Below are 23,849 nucleotides of genomic sequence, written 5' to 3'. Positions count from 1 at the left end.
TTAAATGCCCTAATTGAACTAAGGCTTAATCCTGGCTTAATCTAAGCCCTGTCTGTGAAACCGGGCCATGATGTTAAAATGCTGATAGTAAAAACAATATTAAATTGTTACTTTAGTGCCTGCAGCATTCTAGTCTTATTGAGCAAGTATTTTTTCACTCTGTAGTTTCTCACTGGTTTTTATTTTTTATTATAACACCGGTTACATAACAGGAATAAAATAATATTCAAGGTTCTATGCATGGTGTAAAATACGCGTGTTCACTTAGCTGGAAATAATTTGGCATTAAATGAGTTATCATCATGAGTTTGTGCATTGTAGTTATGCTGCAGTACCGCTAATAGTCAATTGGGGCGCTATTCACAGACAATCTTCCTTTCAGAGATTGTAGGGTTTTGTATTTTCCACCTACTCGTTAGCGTGTGCCATGTTTGCGGAAGTTGAATCTATTACTCTGTCATTTAAATTGAAATGTAGGAAATAGTCTTCACGGTTAAACAAAAATACATTTGCAGATTATTTTGTTTGTGGCCCGTCCTAAAAGAACGATGAACTTACCAAAGGGACCCGATTCTTTGTGTTTCGACAAAGACGAATTTATGAAGGTATGTGCTGTATGTATCAACTAAATAGAGCCGTGTATTCAGCTGTACAGTAACTAACTTGATTAACTAACTTAGTTGTTTGTGTAGTGTGTGTGTTGTATTATTATTCTGAACTACTGCTTGATCAAGCTAACGCTGTTCAGACTTTACTGACGTTATTTTTGGGGCCACAGAGACCTAGACGATAAGAAACATTTAGAAATGAATGTCTTACTTTCTTTTTACCTTAATTTGACTTAACATATTGGACATGAATTATTAAACCTTTAACCCTCACAAATCCTGCATGCTCTTTTCAGAAATGTGACTGACTGTAAATGTAAAAGTGAGTGAACTTTTACAGTGTGTCACTGTGCACCGTTAAGAAAACCTTAACTTCTGGGCACTTTAAGACCCTCAAACATATGTAATATAATATTTTACATGGAGGACAGGTGAAGCATGTTACCAAGTTAAAATGTATGTTTATAATCAGTTCTCATATGATTATGAAATATCAACTTGATACTATAACAATTGTGATGTTCTCTATACAAGGATTTCTTAACTGTTCTTCAGTTTCTTAATGTGTTTGAAATCATTTGACAAAATTTTTGATGGCATTTTGATGTCAAATATTTGTACATTTCCATGCAGGATGATTTCGACGTGGACAAATTTGTGGCTGATTGCAGAAAGCGTGTCCAGCTGGAGGAGATGCGTGAAGATCTGGAGCAATATTACAGACTCCTCAAAACAGCCATGGTTGAGCTTATCAATAAAGACTATGCAGATTTTGTTAATCTGTCCACCAATCTTGTGAGTCTTTGTGCTTTATGGACATTATACAATGTTTTCAGCAGAAAACAGCATTGTGTGCTTTGTCTTATTCTAATACTAGTACGTCTTGATTTTTGCCACATACTTTATTGGCTTATTGTTTCGCTGAGTGACAGAAAAGTATGTATCGGTGTTTTAGGTTGGAATGGATAAAGCCCTCAATCAGCTCTCTGTCCCTCTAGGCCAGTTACGTGAGGAGGTGCTGGTAAGTGCTTAACACTTCAGTGAATACTTTTAAATTTGTCATATTCCATTAAGTCATCATCTAAGTATCTTCCTCTCATGCACAGAGTTTGAGATCCTCTGTGAATGAAGTTATTGAAGCTATAGACAACCAGTTATCCAAGCAAGATGACATTCAAAAAAAGAAGGTAAGTCACTTGTGCATTTTATTGCAAAGTACCCTGTCACCACTATGCACACATTGTCCAACATTGTGTCTTCTGTAGCTCTGTGTGTTAAGACTCATCCAAGTTGTGAGATCAGTGGAGAAGATTGAGAAAATTCTTCATCAAAACACCAAAGATACAACGTCACTCGAGACCAGCAGGTGTGTTAAGTATTTAGAAGAAGAAAAAACGAGACAAATATACTACTGTTCAAAAGGTTGGTGTACGTTATTTTAATGTATTGGAAAAGTCTCTTAAAGGGTTAGTTCACCCAAAAATTAAATTCTGTCAGTAATTACTCACCCTCATGTTGTTCCAACCCCGTAAGACCTTCGTTCATCTTCGGAAAACACAAATTAAGATATTTTTGATTAAATCTGAGAGCTGGATCACTCCTCCATAGGCTTCTAAGGCATTATAACTTGCTGGCCCAGAAAATGTATTAAAGACATCGTTAATATAGTCCAAGTGACTACAGTGGCTCAATCTTAAGTTTATAAAGCGAGGAGAATACTTTTTGTGCGCAAAAAAAATACCGGTAATAATGACTTTATTCCACTATTCATTTCCTTCTCTCTGGGCCTCGAGTTTTTTCACGTAGTGTAACTGCGCAGCGCTTCTGTGTTGCACGTCACAAGCATCACACACATAACCAGCGTCGGCCAATAGTGAGCCTACGTGTGACGTACAACACAGAAGCGCTGCGCAGTTATACTATGTGAACTAACTCGAGGCCCAGAGAGAAGGAAATGAATAGTTGGATAAAGTCGTTATTTTGGGGGGGGTTTGCGCACAAAAAGTATTCTCGTCGCTTTATAAACTTAAGATTGAACCACTGTAGTCACTTGGACTATATTAACGATGTCTTTAATGCATTTTCTGGGCCAGCAAGTTATAATGTCTTAGAAGCCTATGGAGAAGTGATCCAGCTCTCAGATTTAATCAAAAATATCTTCATTTGTGTTCCGAAGATGAACGAAGTTCTTACAGGGTTGGAACAACATGAGGGTGAGTAATTACTGACAGAATTTTCAGTATTTTCAGTGAACTAACCCTTTAATGCTCATCAAGGCTAAAGTAAAAAGAAAGAGTAATACTCTGAAATATTATTACAATTGACCAATTTTATTATATTATATAATTTGATTTATTCCTGTGATGGCAAAGCTGAATTTTCAGTAGCCATTACTCCAGTCTTCAGTGTCACATGATCCTTCAGAAAGCAATCTAATATGCTGATTTGGTGCTCAAGAAACACTTATTCTTCTTCTTCTTATTATTATTATTTTTATCAATCTTGTAAATAGCTTAATATTTTTGATGAAACCATGATACGATTTCTTTTCAGGATTCTTTGATGAATTGAAAGTTCAAAATAACAGTGTTTATTTAAAATGGAAATATTTGTTACTATGTAAAAGTCTTTGCTGTCACTTTTGGTCAATTTAATGTGTTGTTGTTACTGAATAAAAGTAGCCTATTCATTTTTTTTTTTTTAATCATACGGCCTCAAGCTATACAGTAGTTTTACAACTAAACAACTTCTTTTGATAAATGACTCATTGCTTAAAGGGTTAGTTCACCCAAAAATGAAAATTGTCCCATAATTTACTTTTGAAGCCCATCCATTTATCATAAAAGGATTCAGGGTGTTCATAAAGGACTTCTGAAGTGAAGCAATGCTTTTTTTGTAAGAAAAATATCCATATTTATAACTTTATAGACTAAAATCTCTGGCATCCGGTAACGGCTGTCCGCGCGTTCACAAGAGAGTCAAGTTCTGGCATATGATGTAGGCATATGATTTTAGTTTATAAAATTATAAATATGGATATTTTTCTTACAAAAACGCATCGCTTCACTTCAGAAGGCCTTTATTTAACACCCTGAAACCATATGGATTACTTTTATGATGGATGGATGGATGTGCTTTTTTGGGCTTAAAAAAATGGCACCATTCACTCCCATTATAAAGCTGGGAAGAGCCAGGATATTTTTAAATATAACTCCGATTTTGTTTGGCTGAAAGAAGAAAGTAATAATATACACCTAGGATGGCTTGAAGGTGAGTAAATTATGGGATAATTTTCATTTTTGGGTGAACTAACCCTTAAAGGAAAGGATTTTGTTATAATTTTGCATTCGATATTACAATTACCATTGTATATGAACCGCATGCTCTTTGTTTTTAAGTCCTCTTCTGGCAGGTCAGATCCTAGAGCGGATTGCCACAGAGTTCAACCAGTTACAGTTTCATGCGGTCCAGAGCAAAGGAATGCCATTGCTTGATAAAGTCCGCCTGGTGAGCTTCCAGTCTTAAAATAACCCTTTGTGTTTCTTGTCACATTAAGCCGGGGTAGGAAAAAGTATTTTTAACATCGAAAAAAATGTTACCTTTAAATTAAAATTTGACACTTTATAGCCTAAAATATGAATAATATTAATAATATTACCTAAAAATCAAGGTTAAATAAAGGCGGTAGTTGGATGGTTTATGCTTCTTAGACTTAAAGTGAGATGTCTGCTTGCTTATTTTGTGTTTTTTTTTTTCTGTGTTCCAGAGAATAGCAGGTATCACAGCTATGCTTCAACAGTCCCTGGAAGGCTTACTGATCCAAGGCCTGCAGACGTTAAATGTAGATATCGTACGGCATTGCCTCAGGACATACGCCACCATCGATAAGACCAGGGATGCGGAGGCACTGGTCGGACAGGTCTTGGTCAAACCATACATGGATGAGGTACATTTTGCAATTTGCAATTTGTACATTTTGTAATTTGCATAACTGTCATTATTAAGATCACAATTTTATGAGCTTTGCTAATACAAAATAATTGGATATGTTATTTATCTCGCTGTCTTCTCCATCTGTATATATATTTCCCAACTCCACAGGTTATAGTTGAACAGTTTGTCAAGTCCAACCCTAATGGTCTTAAGATGATGTACACAAAGCTGTTGGAGTTTGTGCCTCATCATTGTAGACTGCTGAGAGAGGTGACTGGTGGGGCAATCTCTAGGTATGACTGACATTCACTGTGAACTGCAGTGTGCCATTGTCGTCATATACACAGCATATAGTATTTTTAATGTGTTTACCCTTTTGTATGCCCAGTGATAAAGCCGACATTGTTCCAGGATACGACTTCCTGGTGAACTCCGTTTGGCCTGAGATCATTAGAGGTGTTGAGGAAAGAATCCCTTCCCTTTTCAATCCAGGAAACCCAGATGCATTTTATGAGGTAAACAAAGAACAAACTTGCACCAGAATTGCTTTTTTTATTTAGACTGAAACCACTTCTTAAAATGGCATACATCTCATTGAGTGGCTCTCCTTGCGTCTGTTTGTCTGTGCAGAAATACACTGTCAGCATGGATTTTGTGCGCAAGTTTGAGAGGCAGTGTGGTTCCCAGGCGAGCGTGAAGAGGCTGCGAGCACATCCGTGCTACCAGAGCTTCCACAACAAATGGAACCTGCCAGTGTACTTCCAGCTACGGTGAGAATGACGACTGTGCCATTTCACTGCTTTATCTGTTCATGAGCTGGTGTTCTGGGTCAATACAACCTGGATATTCTCTGACCCAGTTGTTTCCTGCACTGTGATATCATTTACTGACAATAAACAGTCAACCCCCCAAAAAGTGCAGAGAAGGAGATTCCTTTAAATGTTTGTTGGTATCCTGCTTTGTATAAACTGTGTGTCTGTTGGAAGTGTCACAATTTTTTGGGAAAAGTTATGAGTCACTCATGATTTTTTGGAATCTCCTGTGCTACTTGGATTCTGTTCTTTGTGCAATATATTTAAAGAGAGATAATCACCCTGGATATGAATCGATCTGTGTTTTAGGCTGGACAGTATTTGCTCTGTGATGTTTGAGCAGCACCATTCACTGATGATAAAGTCCACTGATATCTTAGTTTGTTTAAGCCAGTTAAGCCTGTATATTGTGTTTGCTTTTCTTGGAATTAAGGTCTTGTAGTGAACTTCAGAAGCTTGTGAGTTGTTTTTGTTTTATGGTTTAACATTTTGGATTTGAAACAATGTTTGCTATTTACGGTGTTATCGAATACTTTAGGAAGACAAATACTGAAAACTTAACTAAAATATTCAGGATAAAAGCTCTTCTTTGTAAGTGGTGTTGAGGTATTTGATTTTTTTATCTTTTATTTTAACTGAACAATTATTATTATATTATATTAGTTATTTGTTACAACTAAAAGACCAAGTGTAAATGTTCTCTGACTTTAATGGCCAGAAATATTGGGAAAAGTCTGATAAGTAAAACGCATTTGTCATTTTGTCGCTCTGTTTCATTCCCCTGTGCTTCCTGTGCATCAGCCCACATGGACGTCACACTCAGCCAAATATGGACCTGGATTCTTCATTACCAGCCTGACCTTTTAGATTACAAATCAGTTCTTTAATGTCCTGCTTAATACAGAATTAGTATTTGTCAAAGGTCCAAAATCCTTGTATATGCTGTATATTTTGAATTCTCTAAATCTCTCTAAGTTTGAAGTCATTGCTTTTGACTCATAAAAATGAGGAAAAAATGTATAACTGCTATGTAGCAGAGGTTACTTTGAAATAATTATATACAGCTGTCTCTTGACTTTCTGTTCTGGATGGTTTTTTTAGGTTCAAGGAGATTGCAGGAAGTCTAGAAAATGCCATTGCCGATGGACTAGAGGCATCTCCAGGTCAGTCAATGTGTTTGGGTTAATGTAAGAATGTGACCATGTTGACAGGGATGTGTGGTATTTCTGTATATCTGTTAACCTGCTTTTTACGATAAATAAAGCTGTGATTATAACAATAGAGTGAGTAAGAGATCACCACAGCTCACAGTCTGCTCTTTGTGTTTGTGAACGTCAGCGGGCGGCAGCTACCACCTGCAGGTTACCGAGGTGTTGTGGAGCTGTGTGTGCAGGTGCTGGGCTGACCAGGTGTATCTGCCACCGCTTGCTCATCGGTTTTGGAAGCTAACGTTGCAGCTGATCTCCAGATACGGCACCTTTATTACAGAGGTAAAGCATTCCAGGCAGAAGGAATATGAATCATAGTAGGGTTATTATTCACGTCATTTCTTTTTATTGTCTCGCAGGTTCTAACAAAAACGTCACCTCCAGAGACTAGCAAAGATTTGGTAAGACCGCTCCCAAGCTCCGCCTCCTCCACATCCAGCCGCACTTCACAGGACGCAGACAGCGATACCAGTGGCCCCACAGTTTTGTCTACCAAGCAGCTCGTCTTCATCGCAGCTGATGTTGATAAGTTACAAGGGCAGGTAATTCATATTTTCATTTCACACGGAACTAAAGTCTTATTTTGATCTTATTTGCATCGAGTGAGGAAGGTTTTCACTCTGTTCCCAGATTCCAGATATCTCTGAGATGATCAGGGCAAAATTGGATAGTATTGGATTCAAAAACTTTACCGTAATTTCAGGTTTGTTCTTTGGAGTTTAAAGCCATTTCTGATTTTTTGAGACTAGTGCCATCTCTAATCTTCATATGTAATGAGTTTTTTTTTCTGCTTGGGACTCTAGAAGCCTTGCAGGATTCCAGGGCGTCCCTGTACAGCTGCGTCCCCACACTGAACAGCAGAATGACTCAGCATCTAACAGAAAGGAGCGTTCGTTTCCTGAAAAGCGCTTCAGAAGTACCAAGACTTTATCGAAGGACCAACAAGGTTGAGTGCTCATGTAATATTTAAATGTCATGAAGAATGAATCCATGAGTCAAGATCTGAGACGGGCTTGGAAGAAAAAAGCACATTTGGATCTATTTGATATATATATATAAATTATTTGGTTGACTTTTTCCTATAAAATATTTACTTAGTTAAATATATTTCTCTATTTGCTGACTCTATTGATTATAAACAGAATTTTTTTAGCCATCACCCAAATAAACTGTGTACATCGACATGAAATGGAAATTCACACTTTTTATTTTCTAAATGCATCTCCTATTGATGTATGCCAGACTACATTCATTTAGTTCGCTTCATCCCTGCCCTTTTCTTAGAATTGACAGCAAGCTTGCATTCAGATCCGCCTCCATCCAATCAACAACAGATGGATAGAACCAAGACCTGCCCTACATTTTTCAATTATTTTTCGATTGAATGTACATCACAATATAGAAGAAAAAGTCTGTAGCTACTCCGGTTCAGACAGTTCCCCCAAAAATAAAAATGTTCTCATCATTTACTCACCCTTATTTTGTTCCAAACCTGTATGAGTTTCTTTCTTCTGTTGAACACAAAAGAATGTGTTTGAAGAATGTTGGTAACCAGATTATGGTAGTCATTGACAACCATAGTATTTTTTTTCTACTATGGAAGTCAGTGGATACCGTCAACTGTCTGGTTACCAACATTCTTCAATCTTCTTTTTTAGTTCAATAGAAGAAAGAAACTCATACAGGTTTGGAGCAACATAAGGGTGAGATAATGATGACATCATTTTTCATTTTTGGGTGATCCTTTAAAAAGTGCAAGCTTTGCTATTTTACATTTTCCTCTACATGCAAACAGGAATGTGTTCAGTTCTCTGGCCTGAACTTTTGTTTCTCTCTCATTAATAGGAAGTTCCCACCAGAGCCTCAGCCTATATGGACAACGCCCTTCGGCCACTCCATCAGCTGGTCACCGACTCCAAAAATGTGGTGAAAAACTCCATCATCCAGGAGTGGCTCCGGGTCACACTCTCAGACTGCACTCATAGGTACAGCAGAGCCATACTTTTATTAATCATGAATGTCTAGGCTAACAAGTTTATTAGTTTTGGCAAAATCTATATAGAAGATCTTTTTGCTTAAAGGGACCTCTGTATTTAATAGATATTTCGAAACTATATCGGACGTGCTGAGTTCAGTGAGGAAGATGGAGGAAAGTCTAAAGAGGTTGAAACAGGCTCGGAAAACAGCCACCACCAGCACCGTAGGCATCAATGCAGGACCGTCAGATGACAGCAAGATCCGCCTGCAGCTGGCACTGGATGTGGAGTATCTCGGAGAACAGGTATAGTTCTTGATGAATGATTCGATTTCCTATTATATCAAGAGGTTGATATAAAAGGTTTATAAAGTTTTTATACTTGTACTTCTCCCCCAAGATTCAGAAGATGGGTCTTCAGCCAAGTGACATCACCATGTTCTCGTCTCTGCTGGAACTGGTACAGGAGGCAAGAGATCTCGCCTCAACGGAACAGACGGGGGCCTAAACCACAATGGCTCTGGAGGGGCCAGATCAAAAGTAGGGTCCAAAATGGTTCCTGATACGAATGCCTTCAGAACACATGGCTCAGTATCTGCTCCAGGAATGGTTTTATGGAGTCCTGCAATCCCTCAACTGTTCTAATAGCAGCTATCTCAACCTGTCAGGAGAAGGAGCACACTAAAAGATGATTCACTCTCTGAAAAGTTATTTATTGTTGAACTATATTGGATAACATGGCCAGGAAAGTCATGTCAGTTATGGTTCAAAATGAATAGAGTTTGTTGTATGAACCAATCAGCACTCATAATGTGCTATAGGCTCTTGTGTCTTGTCATATGTGGTTACAACAAAGAATTGCTCATGACGCAGGTGTTTGGCTTGAGTTGTATCTGTCAGAAATTGTATTCCTCAGACATTAGCTCTGGTGAACCCTGCCAAATAGCATCAACAGTGCAAACGTTGAAGAGGTTTAATACTATTTTCCTTATTTAAAAAAAAAAATAATCAAGTGGGTGTTGGAGTTTGTGTTTCACTGGGTAAGAATGGTCTCTACTAAGAAAGGCTTTAACAATAAAACAAATGAGGATAGTATGAGCTATATATGAGTGCTTGTGTGTCCAGAGTTAATTTGTTACTCAAATGGCCTTGTCAAACATTTAGGAAAGGTCAGTGACTAGAAGTGTGTGTTGACACTCTATATCTAGTGCGTGTTTTAGATACAGTAACTAAGATTTTATGGGTTTTTTTAATAGCATATGTTTATTGCTCTTGTGCTTAACTGATCCACTACTTACTTGCTAAAGCACAGTATATGTGGGTCACTGATATTACATATTTCATAATGTGCAGTTGCTTTTATTGTCAGGATTCTTGAATCATTTTGCACTTTTGGTTAAAAATTAATTTCTCCAAATGTTTTTTTTCCTATAAAGATTTAAATTTAATTTTGTTTTAACATTGCATAAGTGGAGTTTGTACATATTTCATATTATGAATACATCATTAAAACACTTTCAATTAATACAAGTAACTATGTTATGCATAGCAAAAAACTCTTTATTAAACATTTTGAATTAGCAGACACTAAAATATAAAACGTCTTGAACATCCCAAAAAAGACTAGTTTAATTCAGATTTTCTAAGAAAATATATTTCTGGTTGACCTTGACTTGATGCTATCTATTATTTTAAAATACAGTTACTAGTTGAGTGGAAGCATTAAAACACTTTTTACATTGTCATATAATGTAAAGTCACCAAAACTGAAATTGTTTTTAGGTTGTTGGATTGATAATTTTGCCGAGCATGAGAATGGCATTAGAGTTTCCCTCTACAATAGCAAAGAAGAATGGCTGGTTGACCATGACTTTGTGGGGATCCCTTCCATCTTCAGTTCTGTTCTGAACCTCCGATCCTCCCTCTGCCATCTCAAACACAACTTTGTTGAGAACCTGTGAGATTGAAGGAGGCACATAGCCTACAGATTACTGTTGCAATTTGGTTTTCAGTAATTAAAGGAAACATGCTGACAATGCTGGTTAAAAAGGCAGAAGTTATTTGTAAGTTTAACAGCTGGTCAAATCTTGTTAAGGTCACATCCTATTCAGCTGGTGCAGACTCTTGTTCTAAACAGAACTGTACCTTATCAACAGTGAAGTTCTCCTTGCTGCTCAGTCTTCTGAAGTTGGCATCAGAGCCCATGAGGTATTTCTCCACTGCCATTTCAGATAGTACTGATCTCAGGTCAGTCACAGCAGTCAATGAGAATTTGGGCAAAGTTAGTTCCAGATATCTGCCAAGAGATATGATGGCACAAATAGGTAAATCTGTCTTTGTCTTTAAAGTCATTTTATTTACCTTCATCAGTGTGCACTTTTTCTCAGACCAAACAATCACTCACTTTTCTTTTAGATGTCGATGCCATTGAGGTATGACTGTTAAGAGCTGCTTCTCGATGAGCTGCAGGCTGGCTCCCTCATGAGGCAGCGCTAGCAGCATATAGGTTCTCTTACTGAGACCAAGTTTGACTACTGAACACTTCCTGACAGTATCATTGAGGAACATGTAGTCTCCAGTATGCATCATAAAGGGCACTTTGACACTGGAATTCTCATGAGTCCAGAATTCCTGATCGGTGGTTGCTTCAGGTTGGAACGCAGTTTTCCAGTTACCTGGAAAAAGGTTACAGATTTCAAAACGCTATACCTGTGAAAACCCAACCTACAGCAGGACATTTTTATTAATTTATTAATTTATTTTTTTAAATGCTTCAATGAGTCTATTTCTTATATTATTTTTTTCTGTTGCATGTAACAACAAATACGGGCAATAATTTGTTAATTGTATTTTATTTCATTTATATTCTGTATCCTACTTTATTCCTTTCTGTTACTTTCAACAGTGAGTCTATTTCTTAAAAAAAAATTCTGTTGCATGCAATAACAAATAAGTCCAGTTATAATATTTTGTTCTACAATATTTTTTTTCTCTGTTACCTGTAACACAAATATGGGCAATAATTTGCTTATTTTATTTTATTTTATTTATATTCCGTTTCCTACTTTCTTTCTGTTACTTTCAACAGTAGAAATGGGATTTTTTTTTTATTGTTTTAGTTTATATATATATATATATATGCAATCAATGTAAATGTTTGCCATTTGGGGCATTTCAGCACTGTTTTCACCTTAGAAAATATAGGCAAAAAGGAAGAAAATTTGAAAAATCATTGAGACTTTTTTTTTTTTTTTTTGCCCTACAGTTTTGTTGTTACACAGCCAAGAAAAAAATAAATAATGCGAGAAAGATGTGACTCAAAATCCACCTTGCCCTTTCGGGCTTCAGTACCAAAGATCCAAATTCTCTAAAAGTCTTTTAAGATTCTTAATGAAGTTTATATATTTAGAATATCCATGAGATGTAATTGAATGAGGCTAATTGTATATATTGGGTTTGGTTGACTGGCTATTTCTGAATGAATAACATCAGCCACTCACCTTTGAAATGCACCGAACTAGCAAACAGCAGGTCAGTTTTTGCAGTTACACCCTTAAACAGGTTCTTAACCTTGCTGTCTGATGTTTTCTGAATGAAGCTGTTCACCTGCTCCTCAGCGTCCTTGGTCTGTGAGAAGTCCACTGCTCGGACAAAAGAGTCATCTGAGAAGTCTTGCGTCCCTTGTAAAAAGTCTTTGGAAAGATCAGCATCACTGGTAATGAAAGTCCAAACGAGGGTCCTGAGCTCATTTCGGGATTCGTCTACATGCGCGCTGATGGTCTGGAGTGTACGCAACACTGTGTGTCCATCAATGAAGTACGCACAGTCTGCCTTTTCAGACTCCAGGTTGAGTCCTAACAGCTGTTGGTAAGAAATGGCAGTCTTTTTGGATGCTCCCAGGTAGAGGGTCACCAAAGCACCATAGGCGTTCAGGGGTGAAAGCAGCGTGTTTGCGTGCTTCTGTGTACGACTAAGTGCCTGGTACATGCGTAACCCGAGATAATTCTGCAATTCTGCTAACACAGCCGTTCGTTGAGTGAGGTTTTTCAGGTTTTCTGTGGTGCTGCCAGGTCGTGGGTCTGGCTCAGTGCTGTCTTGAAGAGGAGTCAGTGGATGGACGGTCTCCAAGGGCTTGTGTTGCTCACTCTGGATAACCTCACAGCTGATGTTTTCAGAGCTAAAGAGGTTGAAGGGGTGGACATACACTCGATTGGCCGTTCCCATTGAAAAGCAGGAGACTATTAAAATAGTGAGGAACATCTTGCTGGGAAATCCTCGATGTCGACCTACGGGATTAAAAAACTGATTTGATTATGACATGGACTTGGACTAACAAAACATACTGCACATTACATTAAATCATAGTAGACATATCAACAGGTTTTTTGCATTTCAGAACCAACAGTGGGCTTTCTGCTATGGCTGATCGATCTTTGCTCTTCCACCCCCATTTTCACAGAATTAATTGACCAGTTTCTGTCTTACAGCAGCTGTACTGAGCTGCATTTGAGGGCAATAACCCTACGGAAAACACATGACTCAGATAAAGGAGCAAAGAATGAAATGAGTACATTTCAGTCCAGCTTCATCTCAGGGCAAAACTTTTTTAGATAATATGTAGATACAGTATAAAGATAAAATGTACAAGTATATAAATATATAAGATTTTATATAAGATTATTAAAATATTTTTTAAGAAAATAAAACTTTTATTCAGCAAGGATTGATTAAATTGATCAGGTGACTCAAAATATCAAAATAGCCTAATGCCTATAATAGCCAACACAAAAGGTTTCTATTTTAAACAAATGCTGTTATTTTGAACTTTCTATTCATCAAAGAATCCTGAAAAAATAAAATGCATTATGGTTTACACAAAAAATATTAAGCAGCACAAGTATTTTCAACATTGATAATAATATGGAATATTTCTTGAGCAGCAAATCAGCATATTAGAATGATTTCTGAAGGATCATGTGACACTGAAGACTGGAGGAATAATGTTGAAAATTCAGCTTCGCCATCACAGGATGAAAGTATTTTAAAATATAGTCAAATAGAAAACAGTTATAATTACAATTAAATAAATAAAATAGTTTATTTACTTTTACATTGTACTTATATGTATTCATTTCATCAAAATTAAATATTTTTAAATAAAGCATGAAAATGAATGCTGAATTTTACAGTCCAAAATCCCAGTGCAAAAATGAGATGCAGTAATATGTTGGGATCAGTTATCACTGTTAAGCATAATACATATAAATGATATCAGGATCATTTAATGACAACTCTACAAAGACATAGATAATCAGTCATAAAGTGTGAAAGGGATAAAAGACAGTTTACCTTCAGATGCTTTGCTGATTCTAGAGCTGGTGGACTGAGGGTCTAACCAGTATTTAAATAACATAATGCATGATGACCAGTCCCTAGTTACACATTAACACAGTATTGGGACACTCAGATTTCCCCAATGTTCAGCTTCAAACCGGTGTCTGTGTGTTGATAAACAGCTCAGTCAGATATGACCACACACTGCCATATTTACCTAAAACATGATGTCAGAATGGTCGGTGGAGAGAACACTATGATATGGAGGTGATGTTCATAAGATGAAAAACAGGAAACAGGGTGAGTCATATTCTTTGAACCTCTTATATGCAAGTGCCTAAAGAACTTGCTATGTCACAACAGAAGAAAAGGTCATTTTTTAATAGTATGATTTTGGCCTATATACATAAATGCAGATTAATACTTGTGTTTTTACAAATGTTTAAAACATTTGTGCAACAAAAAATAGCTACTATTATGTCATTTTATTTGAATGTCTAATTTGAAGATGATCCCCTTATGTGTTTGTATTAGGCCTATTTAAAGGGTTAGTTAACCCAAAAATGAAAATTTTGTCATAATTTTCTCACCCTCGTGTTGTCCCATCACTGTATGAGTTTCTTTCTTCTATTGAACACAAAAGAAGATATTTTAAAGAATGTTGATAACCAGGCAGTTGATGGATCCCAGTATTTGTGTGTGTGTGTGTGTGTGTGTGTGTGTGTGTGTGTGTGTGTTCAACAGAATAAAGAAACTCATTATAGGTTTGGAACGACAACTGGGTGAGTAAATTATGACAGAATTTTCATTTTTGGGTGAACTATCCTTTTAAACACCTTAATAGGCTACATGTTTTTGAAAACATATCCGTATTAAGTCCATAACGCCTCCCAGAGGATTGATTCGGAACTGCAGCTGTTTGGCGCTGCGTGACCTGTCTTCCTCCGGATAAAAGTCTGTGTAGATGATTATCTATTTGATGGAGGTGTTTCTGTTTCTGTCTCATTTGCTGAAGTAACGCAGAGGATTATATGCTGATGAATATTTCATGAGACTCAGAGAGAAGTAGTCGACTTCGTGTTTTAAAAAAGTTAAGTTCCCTTTAAACAGGTGAACAAAGAAAATTACATTACAACCGACTGACAGACGGGTAAAACTCTTCAAACAGAATTCAGAATCAGATTTAGCAGTGTTACCTTGACAACGAGATTACAGGATACTGAAACGAATTAAAAAATTCTAGAAATAAAAATACAAATAAAACTGTATAATGGCGGAGGAAGACAGTTTTTCATACCTAAAGACATTTCCTCAGGTGTTTCCTGTATTTCGAGTTCGTTCTTTAAGTGACACTTCTGCTTTTAAATCCAGAATATTGACCAGACTCCGCTCAGCATGCTCAGGTAGGATGATCTTTATTATTATTATTATTATTATGTTTAATTGATTATTATAATCAATGTCTTATTGTATCATATAGTGCTGGTGCAGTAATGCCCTTCTCAGTGATGTTTGGTTAACTTAATTGATTGGCCTGTTTTTAAAAGGAATATTTTATATTATTGCTATGCCATCATATTATTGCTTTGTTATTTACTTTGTTATATTGATTTTTATTTGTTTCTTTATTTTTCAAATTTTTCAAAAGTTTATTATGTGTATTAGGTGTTCCATTGTCTGAATCTAATGAATCTAATGAGAATATGTTGATATAAATGTGTAATTTAAGACTGCATGGAAAGATTACATCCGGTGGGCCTTTATGCAGTATATTGTCCGAGCATTGGTTTCAATTCAAGACCATGCACTTAAACCCAAACATATTGACACATCATGCATGCGGGCTGATGGTTTACCTCTTGTAAAAGATAAAATGACGAAACACAATATATCTTAGTTTCCTAAACACATGCTGCCATTTGTGGTCTAAATATCTGGAATAAAATAAAACTAAATTCAGCAGTGTAACTGCTAGAAATATCTTTAAGTATGATATCTCTTGAATTCATAGTAATGATTCAGTCGAATAACAAGGGCTTACATTAACCTATAAACAGCATGAATTGCAATCTTAATAGGCTACCATTTATGTTTCTTTTGTTTGTTTTGCTTAATCGCGAATCACGAAAGTCCTTCGTGGTTGCTAAACTGTAATTCTTGTAAAGTTTTGTGTAGGCCTGTGTTAAATGTTTTGTTGTGTGGTTTCTCGTCCTACCACGCAGACATATAATTTCTAAACCGACTGTAATTAGTAAACACGAGTCTGGTTTAAATGTTATCACCCACATTGTTCTGTAATCTTTAAGTTAAACTCAGCAGCCCAGTTGTCTGACACATTTTTTCAACCACAATCTCTGATGAGAGGTGTCAAAAGTACTAACAGTGTAAAATATTATAGTATTGTTAAGTTTAACAATACTATAATATTTTACACTGTTAGTACTGTTAGGTTCTGTTTCATATACAAACTATTCATAGTTCAGATGTCCAGGGCAAATAGAAAGATGTTTTTTTCAAGCTAATTGTCTTGTTAATGATGCTGTTCATACTGTGTATATATATAAAATCATTCCTTTGTATGACTTGAGACACATCTTTGTTAATTTTGAGCTGAGTGAGATATCTATGGAAATGACAGTTTAAAACCACTTCCTGACAGCTCACCTTTCAGTTAACCACTCTTCAAGCTTTTTTTGTTGTTGTTGTTCTATCAATGTTCTAGATATAAATTGAGTCGTTTATTATTGAACTCTGTATGTGGGTCGCATATTCACAGAAAAACAGTTAAAAATTAAAAATTGTCTCAGAGGTCTGTTTATATGTCAAATGAATTCATTTAAAGTGCATCACGTGTCTGTGAACAGTTAAAGATTTCATTGTTTTGTTTTAGACATTGGCCTTAAAGTCTAACTGTTCAGTACAGTTTAAACTCAATTGACAGTGGCATTTCAAGTACAGAAAATTATTTTGATAAAAAAAAGTGATTTAAATTGTGATTTAAAATTATAATTCTTTTAAAATTAAAGCTATAAAACTTATGTTGACTTGGGACTATAAACTCCTGTCTGTCGTAATATCTTTCAAGCTTCATCATGCTGATGTAGCCACAGTAAGTAACTTTATCAAAAAAAAAACAACAAAAAAAACGCAATGATACTATAAATAGATGTGACATACTGTAGAGTCTGTAAATCACTGTTTACATCAGCAAACTCCATCCACTTCAGTAACACATAACCAGAGCTTCATCCACCTTGAGAAGTAGTCCCAACGGTAATGGACAATTTAGAAAACATATTGATTAAACTCAAATTATAAAGAGGACTTTACTGAATAATTAATGTAAGTGCTTTATGAAAAATACATGTCTTCTTTTAAACCCTCCATTTACAATATTGTAACCGACAGTGTCATTTTTGCAATACTGTAACACTGTTACAGTATAGCACACATTGGCTTTGCCTGAATAAGTAGCATTTTAAAACACTGGGCAGTCGTGGACTAATAGTTAGTGAGTCTGACTGGTAACCCAAAGGTTGCTGGTTCGATTCTAGTACCGGTAGGAAATTACTTTGGTGCCAAACCCCTAATCACTCCCCCGGTGCCACAGCATAATGGCATCCCACTGCTCTGGGTGCGAATCATTGCAATGTGTGTGTTCACTATTCACTACTCCTAATGTGTGTGCACTAACTGGATGGGTTAAATGCAGAGGACAAATGCCGAGTATGGGTTACCATACTTGGCCTTCGCATGTCACTTTCACTTTACTTTCACACTGTAAAAAAAAAAGAAATTAATAATCAATATTATTCCTGTTGATAAAGCTTAACTTATTTTGAACCTGAAAATTATTTTAAATATGCAACTGCTAATGAATATGCAACAGCACAGTTGAATTGATTTTTGTGCTGTGTTGACATCTGGGCTAGAATTTTTTTCTATGTAGTTTCACTGCGTGTCCACCAGGGTGTGTGTTCCTTCAGATTTCTTTTGATGCTTAGCATCTGTCCTTGTCAGTATTGCTCTGACCCCTGTGTAATGTCCAAGAATCATTCTGTGCTGCAATGTTTTAAGTCTAACCCCATGACTGTTTTTCGCAAAGCCTCACATTAATAATTCATAATGTCTTGCTTGTGTTCCTGCTACCACTTAATGCAACTTAGTGTACATCCTCTCTGCCTGCCATCACTTCATGATCTATGTGCAGTCTTTACAAAGATCCCGTCAATGCGTTTCGAGAAGGGGACACATTTAAATGTACATCCATCAGTGGTTTGCTTTCAACGCAACCGGCACTTTGTCTTTCACACTGTGCGACATGGTGAAAAGGCACTGAGAGAAAGCCTCCACACTCTCTGTTTGTTTGGATGAAATTGTAGGTTTTGTCTCCTTTGATGCCGGTGTGAGCATGTGTGCCGTCCTTTTCTGCACACAATTAGTCACGTAATGACAGAGCTGGAGGCCAGCGGAGCCGAGCTGCCGAGAGTGGCTGCCCTTTTCTAATAATGCGCTGGAGACGGAGCTCATTAAACACCCTCCTCTGTTCTTTACCCTCTTAAAAGCTTGTTCCTCTCACCTCTGGATGAATTTTTAACAGTCTTTGAATAGAGTTTCATGGCAGATAGAGTGTCAACACCGACTTGTTATTTGAGTTCATTCTTTGTGATATATAGATTATATAATTGATGAACTAACTTTTATGATAGTTGCTTTTACACACAAAAAATTCCATGTAGGCCTATAGAAAGAAAGAATTAGAATAAGCTGACATATATCAGTTTAACATATTGCTGACAAGGCTGTAACTTGTCAATGGTACAAGTATAAGATGCCAATGGCAGCATAAGTCAGAGGGAGTCAGTGAGAAAGGACAGTGAAGACCATTTGTCACATTAGAATGGTAGAAGAATGTAATGGAGCAAATAAACATCTTTATTATTTTCTCTAAATAAAGGCTTAACCAGAATTTCGATGGGCATGTAAAGGTTGTCATTAATGTTGACTTGATGGTTTAGGCTTTTGTCATTTTTATCCGCTCTTGCAATGCAGCTATTCGTATATCTGTGGTTCCTGACAAGACTCCTTTATGTCCACCAGCCTGTCTGTCTCCTTCTCTCACTCTCCCATCCACCTTTTCTCCTTCTTCGTGTTAAGCTTCGTCTTTGGTAGGAGTGTGAAGCGGTTCTATGCGTCAGACAGTGTGGGTGTTCTCGGCAGACACACAAAGGGCACATGTGAAGATGGGCCATCATGCCTTTCATCTGTAATTGCTATGCTCGGTTGTATTTTTAGAGCTGAGAGGGTGACATCTGCATTTATTCAACATTTTAACTAAAGGATGTTTATTTACTGATTTATGAGCATTTCGAGCTGAAACACACATCATAAGTGGTAATCGAGCACCCACGGAAATGGTCGAGCACCCACAGAAAAAAACTAGATATTCTCCATTGATTTTAACCAATAAAAATCTTTTTAGACACGATTATCTTAACCTTTTTATAGTTTATTTGGGGGGGTGCAGTGTGTATGGAGTGTCGGCACTGGGCACCCACCGGCAGAAACATAAATCGGCGCCTATGCTCAACATATCCCATGAGTCAACCCAGCAGGGCAATATATCACTTAGTATTCTCAGTCTTGGTATGGTATTTGTTACGGTTAAAAAAGTAATTGTGCTGGGTATGGCTTGCGTCATAACATAATCTGCTTTTGTAGAGTGTAAATCAGTGACGCCGCTATAATTACTTGAAAGACTCAAATATTTCCATCACACTATGTGCTTTTCTCTCAGCACTGGTTAACTTAAAAAGCAAAAGGTAACCTGACTTGGTTAAAATGTCACAGTCTAGTTTCACAATATCACAAAAGCACACAGGAATATCTAAGTGTGTTGCTATGATCTTGCAATAGTGCTGTTTCAACAACACAGGGAACATTAATTAATTGCTCATTGGACTTCGACCACTTAAAAAAAAAATATATATATATAGGCTATATATATATCTGTCGCTACTTGTTTCATCGCAATTTTAAAGATTATTCCTGGATTAAGCTCTATTGACAGAATTTGCAGTGTAATATTGATTACCACAACAAAGAATTTAGACATGTATCTTCGGTTTGTAAAAAAAAAAAAAAAACTAGGGCATTGCACTGCACTGGAATAAACACTAGACCTAAACATTATATTACTAACCTTGACTGTGCAAAATTATATGCACCGTATAAACCCTTTTGCTGGTGCCCATCCAGTCCATATGCAAGTTAACTTGGTCAATTTGAATATATGCATATGGTAGCAAATACTTTGGGTAAGGGGAAAGGACATGGAAACGTGTACTTCCTGAAAATGGACAGCAAGCAAGCCTTTGACAGCTGTGCAACACCGCGGCTCACCTTTGGATTAATTAATTGCTTTTCAAATTAAATGACACAGAAGATTATCAAAAGGAAAGATTTGGCTATATTGTTACTGTTTATTGTTCATTTATATAACCACTTTCCCAATGGGTGATAAATACGCGTGCCTTAAGATGCATCACGCGTGTATAAAATAACACTGGCTTGGTGTGTTTGCTGCAGCATATATTGATAGGGAATGAATGAATTAAGAATGAATAGTAAAATGTTGCGTTTCATACTGTCATGTGGGGTAGTAAAGACAGAACGTAAGCGGGAATGTCATACCAAAAAAAGTCTCTGTCTCCAAGTCAAGTCTAGAGTCAGTTGTTCACGAGTCCAAGTCAAGTCGCAGACTCGAGTTTCCATCTCTGTTAAACAATTACATTATTCATCTTAAATTCCAATAGAACCCAGAACATTCTATTAAACAATGTATTAATCCATGTGGAATACTTTGTATGTTTTTAATTGCAAAAAAGATGAAAAGGTGCAGTAGAATGCCTGTTTTAACAGTTGAGTTGAGGCCACTCTATGCTTGCTCAAAATTATTTTTAAAGACATAATGCAGACTGAATTATGTTGCTCTGATACAAGTCTCTATAGTATCAAAGTATACAGTTGTAATGCTGCGTAGATGCATTTATGCCACCTTTGAGCATCATTAATCAAAGACACCAAAATGCCACTTCAGAAGCACTTCTGCAGTGTAAATAATATGGCAACATCTCACTGTTCACATATAAAATATCAACTAGTGCATCCAGTGCTTCTACAGTTGCTTTGACCAATGCCAAGAAAATGTTTAGGTTCATGTGAGCTTTGAAAACCTACTCTCTTGTTTCCCGTACACCCAGAGAGGAACATCTCATGCAGTGATTCATCCTCTCTGAACTTCAGCCAATTCTTGACGTCAGGTTGCACTTGCAACACGAAAATAGAGTGGAAAGAAATTCTTACAGATTCTCACCCACGAGTGACGCTCCCGTCAAGCCCACTTGTGCGAGGCCCTGGCCTGCTTTGACCCTGACATGGCGTACTTTCCTTTTGAATGTAGCACCTCACATGCACCGGCAAGTGCTTCACTTATGCGCTTGACCATTTATAGCGTGTAAAACAACTTAACGCCGGGCGATAATACTAGAGTCATCTGTTTCAGCTGGACGCGAGTAATTTAAGGAAGGCTACAGAGCTGTCTCACGCTACATCAACTCTCCCCTCCTCCCCAACCCCATTCCCTGTAGCCAAAGGCGATAGCTGAAAGCCCCAGTGGACTGGGAGGTTCCACTTGATGGGCTCAGACTTGGTCAGTCAGCTCACTTTAATGGAGGTAATGGCTGTTTGTCATCCTCCAGCCTTCGCCGCTCTTCCTGCCATGCACCACTGCAGAGAAGGCGGCTGCGAGAGCACCACAGGAAGTGAGGAGAGAGAGAGTGAGAGAGGGAGAGAGGGAGTCAGAGTGAAAGAGTGAGAAAGGAAACTGAAGACCATCTCACTGGAGCAGTCGATTTTTTTTCAATAACCTTCCAGTCATGGAACATGCCTGTAAGTACTCAACTTTTTGACACTTGTACAGCATGTGTATGAAGTGAGTGTGTGCATGTTGATGTATACAATACTCTGCTTAAACGAGATCATAATGCTTCTAACGTTTTTATTAGGCTTCATTCTTATTAGGTTAAAATACCTTATTCTATTCCTTATTTTGGTCTGAAGAAGAGTGTTAGATTGCGGTCATGTCGTTGGGAAGTCTCGTGGGATATTGATGATCTGTTGAAATGTACGCTCTTTAACATGCCTCACATTGTGTTGATGTTTTCATTATCAGCTCACATTCTGGGAATCCAGTTAGTGTGATGTTTAATCATTGAATGAACACATAGAGACTAAGCTCTGGTGCTGTGTATTACTGCCTTATTTTTGGTCTGTGTCATATGATGTTCCATTGGATTTGCAATGCTTATTTGTGTGTCATAGCATGGAAATGCTGCTAGTTGGTTTGGTCTCTCATTCTGTCATTTATTTTTGACAGCAAAGAGGAAATCTGACAGAAATAACTTCCCTGTGAATCTGTGTTTAGTAAAGTGAAAATCTGACAGGAACTATGGGATTACTCACAGGTGTCATGTATATCAAAATATAGCCTAGCAGAAGTTTTTCTAACGGCATTGATATCCTGTTTTTCTACCTAAAATACATTTCAAAGTCTTAAGTGCATGTGTGCGTGCGTGTGAGTGGCTCGCTGTGATAATGTCTCTGACACAAACTACAGAGGAGAACCCTCAGGATATTTTGCAATGGAAATTCATATTTGTTTGGGAGTGGTTTGCATAACCTTTCAGGTTTGGGAGTTTTGCGTGGTCACTAACATATTTACATACAAGCTGGGTTATTATTTCATGGCAGGAATTGAGATGAGGTCATTCCTGCTTTGAAAAAGTTAGTCACGGTGTTACTGAATGGATCTGCTGTATCAGTGGAAATGCACAGGAAATGTGGCATAACCTGTTGTTAAAATGAAAGAGGCATGTGACTTACTGTTTACGATCTGATAGAGGTGAAATCCATTATATGTGGAAGGATCTTTAACTCTATAAAGCCTACTGTATGATCAACATGATCAAAGGTTTTTCAGCAAAGTTGTTTTACACAATTTACTACATTCTTTCCCACTGATTTATATTATAAAGAATCATAAAAATAAATGATATATTGTTAGTATATAGCCTACACATTTTTTTTTTTTTTTTTTTGAAAAATCATATTAATATGTAAGTATCAAATATGATACATTAGGCTTTTAAAGAATAATGTTTGTCTCTCAATGCATTGCACTATATTTTGCCCCCACAATAAAACCTACAGAGCTTTGATAATAAAACTCAGCATTTAAATCTAAGACACAATTTTGGGAGATATAGACTATGAGAGTGTCTATAGAGTGATAACTGATATTTATATGCATTTTATGTAAGTAGCCTGCTATAATGTCATAAAGATCTCATTGATTTTGCATTACAAGCTATCAGAATCTCATTTGACTTTTTGGCCATATAAATAGCAGCAGCTGCTCCAAATTGTATATAATAGTTTTGCTCAGTTTGGGCCACTAAATAAATCTAAAGTGTTTTTTCCTCCTTGAGTACGAGCTCCACATTCTCCAATATCATACTATAAAGCAATATAAGTATAAAATACAATAAAGAAAAATGAATGAGTATTTTTTGAAAAATATATTTAAAATGATGTACTCTAACAATATGTTTTAATAGTAGAATAAAAGGTGTTTTATTTTACATGAATGGGTCTCCTCATGGGGGCAGCCATATTGAGATCACATAAATACTCCCATTCCCTCAGTAATGCCTGTTATTGGATACTTTTACTCACATAAATTTATAAATGAATCATGTCTGACTGCAGAGAGCCCTTCCATGACATAGCTAAAGATAGCTAAAGATATAGCAAGATGCTACATTCATGTTGCTAGTTGTTAGTAAAAGCCCAAGATCGGTCAGCGAAACTCTACATTGTGATGCAGTAGTTAGTAGCTTAGAAAATAAACTCTCTTTCT

The 23,849-nt window shown here is 36.8% G+C and overlaps 3 protein-coding genes across 5 annotated transcripts in view; 2 read left to right on the top strand and 1 right to left on the bottom strand.

The window, feature by feature from the left end:
- The first annotated feature begins 405 nt into the window (after window positions 1–405).
- On the top strand, window positions 406–9,640 carry cog2 (component of oligomeric golgi complex 2). Its single transcript, XM_084092561.1, has 18 exons — window positions 406–605; window positions 1,242–1,403; window positions 1,564–1,629; window positions 1,715–1,795; window positions 1,874–1,974; window positions 4,007–4,115; window positions 4,375–4,554; window positions 4,710–4,834; window positions 4,930–5,056; window positions 5,172–5,311; window positions 6,455–6,516; window positions 6,692–6,843; window positions 6,921–7,103; window positions 7,192–7,264; window positions 7,365–7,507; window positions 8,407–8,546; window positions 8,662–8,842; window positions 8,937–9,640. Exons 1-18 carry the CDS (start codon window positions 549–551, stop codon window positions 9,042–9,044), a joined length of 2,190 nt encoding a protein of 729 aa, XP_083948687.1. The 5' UTR covers window positions 406–548; the 3' UTR covers window positions 9,045–9,640.
- A 431-nt stretch (window positions 9,641–10,071) lies between these two features.
- agt (angiotensinogen) lies at window positions 10,072–14,043 on the bottom strand. The gene is made up of 5 exons (XM_084092562.1): window positions 13,886–14,043; window positions 12,037–12,822; window positions 10,941–11,211; window positions 10,682–10,832; window positions 10,072–10,491 (listed from the first exon to the last, which is right to left on the bottom strand). Exons 1-5 carry the CDS (start codon window positions 13,947–13,949, stop codon window positions 10,315–10,317), a joined length of 1,449 nt encoding a protein of 482 aa, XP_083948688.1. The 5' UTR covers window positions 13,950–14,043; the 3' UTR covers window positions 10,072–10,314.
- Window positions 14,044–14,765: 722 nt separating this feature from the next.
- phactr2 (phosphatase and actin regulator 2) overlaps window positions 14,766–23,849 on the top strand; it is a 39,863-nt gene continuing 30,779 nt past the window's right edge. For 2 of the 3 annotated variants that reach the window (XM_084092555.1, XM_084092554.1), the window contains exon 1: window positions 15,000–15,273. In XM_084092555.1, coding sequence (XP_083948681.1) covers window positions 15,141–15,273 — 133 coding nt within the window. In that variant the 5' untranslated portion in view covers window positions 15,000–15,140. Of the gene's footprint in view, window positions 15,274–23,849 lie in introns of all 3 variants that reach the window. The other variant, XM_084092558.1, reaches the window with a different exon arrangement.

The sequence above is a fragment of the Abramis brama genome (genome assembly GCF_963993115.1).
Source record: "Abramis brama genome assembly, chromosome: 19".
Lineage (NCBI taxonomy): Eukaryota > Metazoa > Chordata > Actinopteri > Cypriniformes > Leuciscidae > Abramis > Abramis brama.
This window is presented reverse-complemented; position numbering and strand designations above follow the sequence as displayed.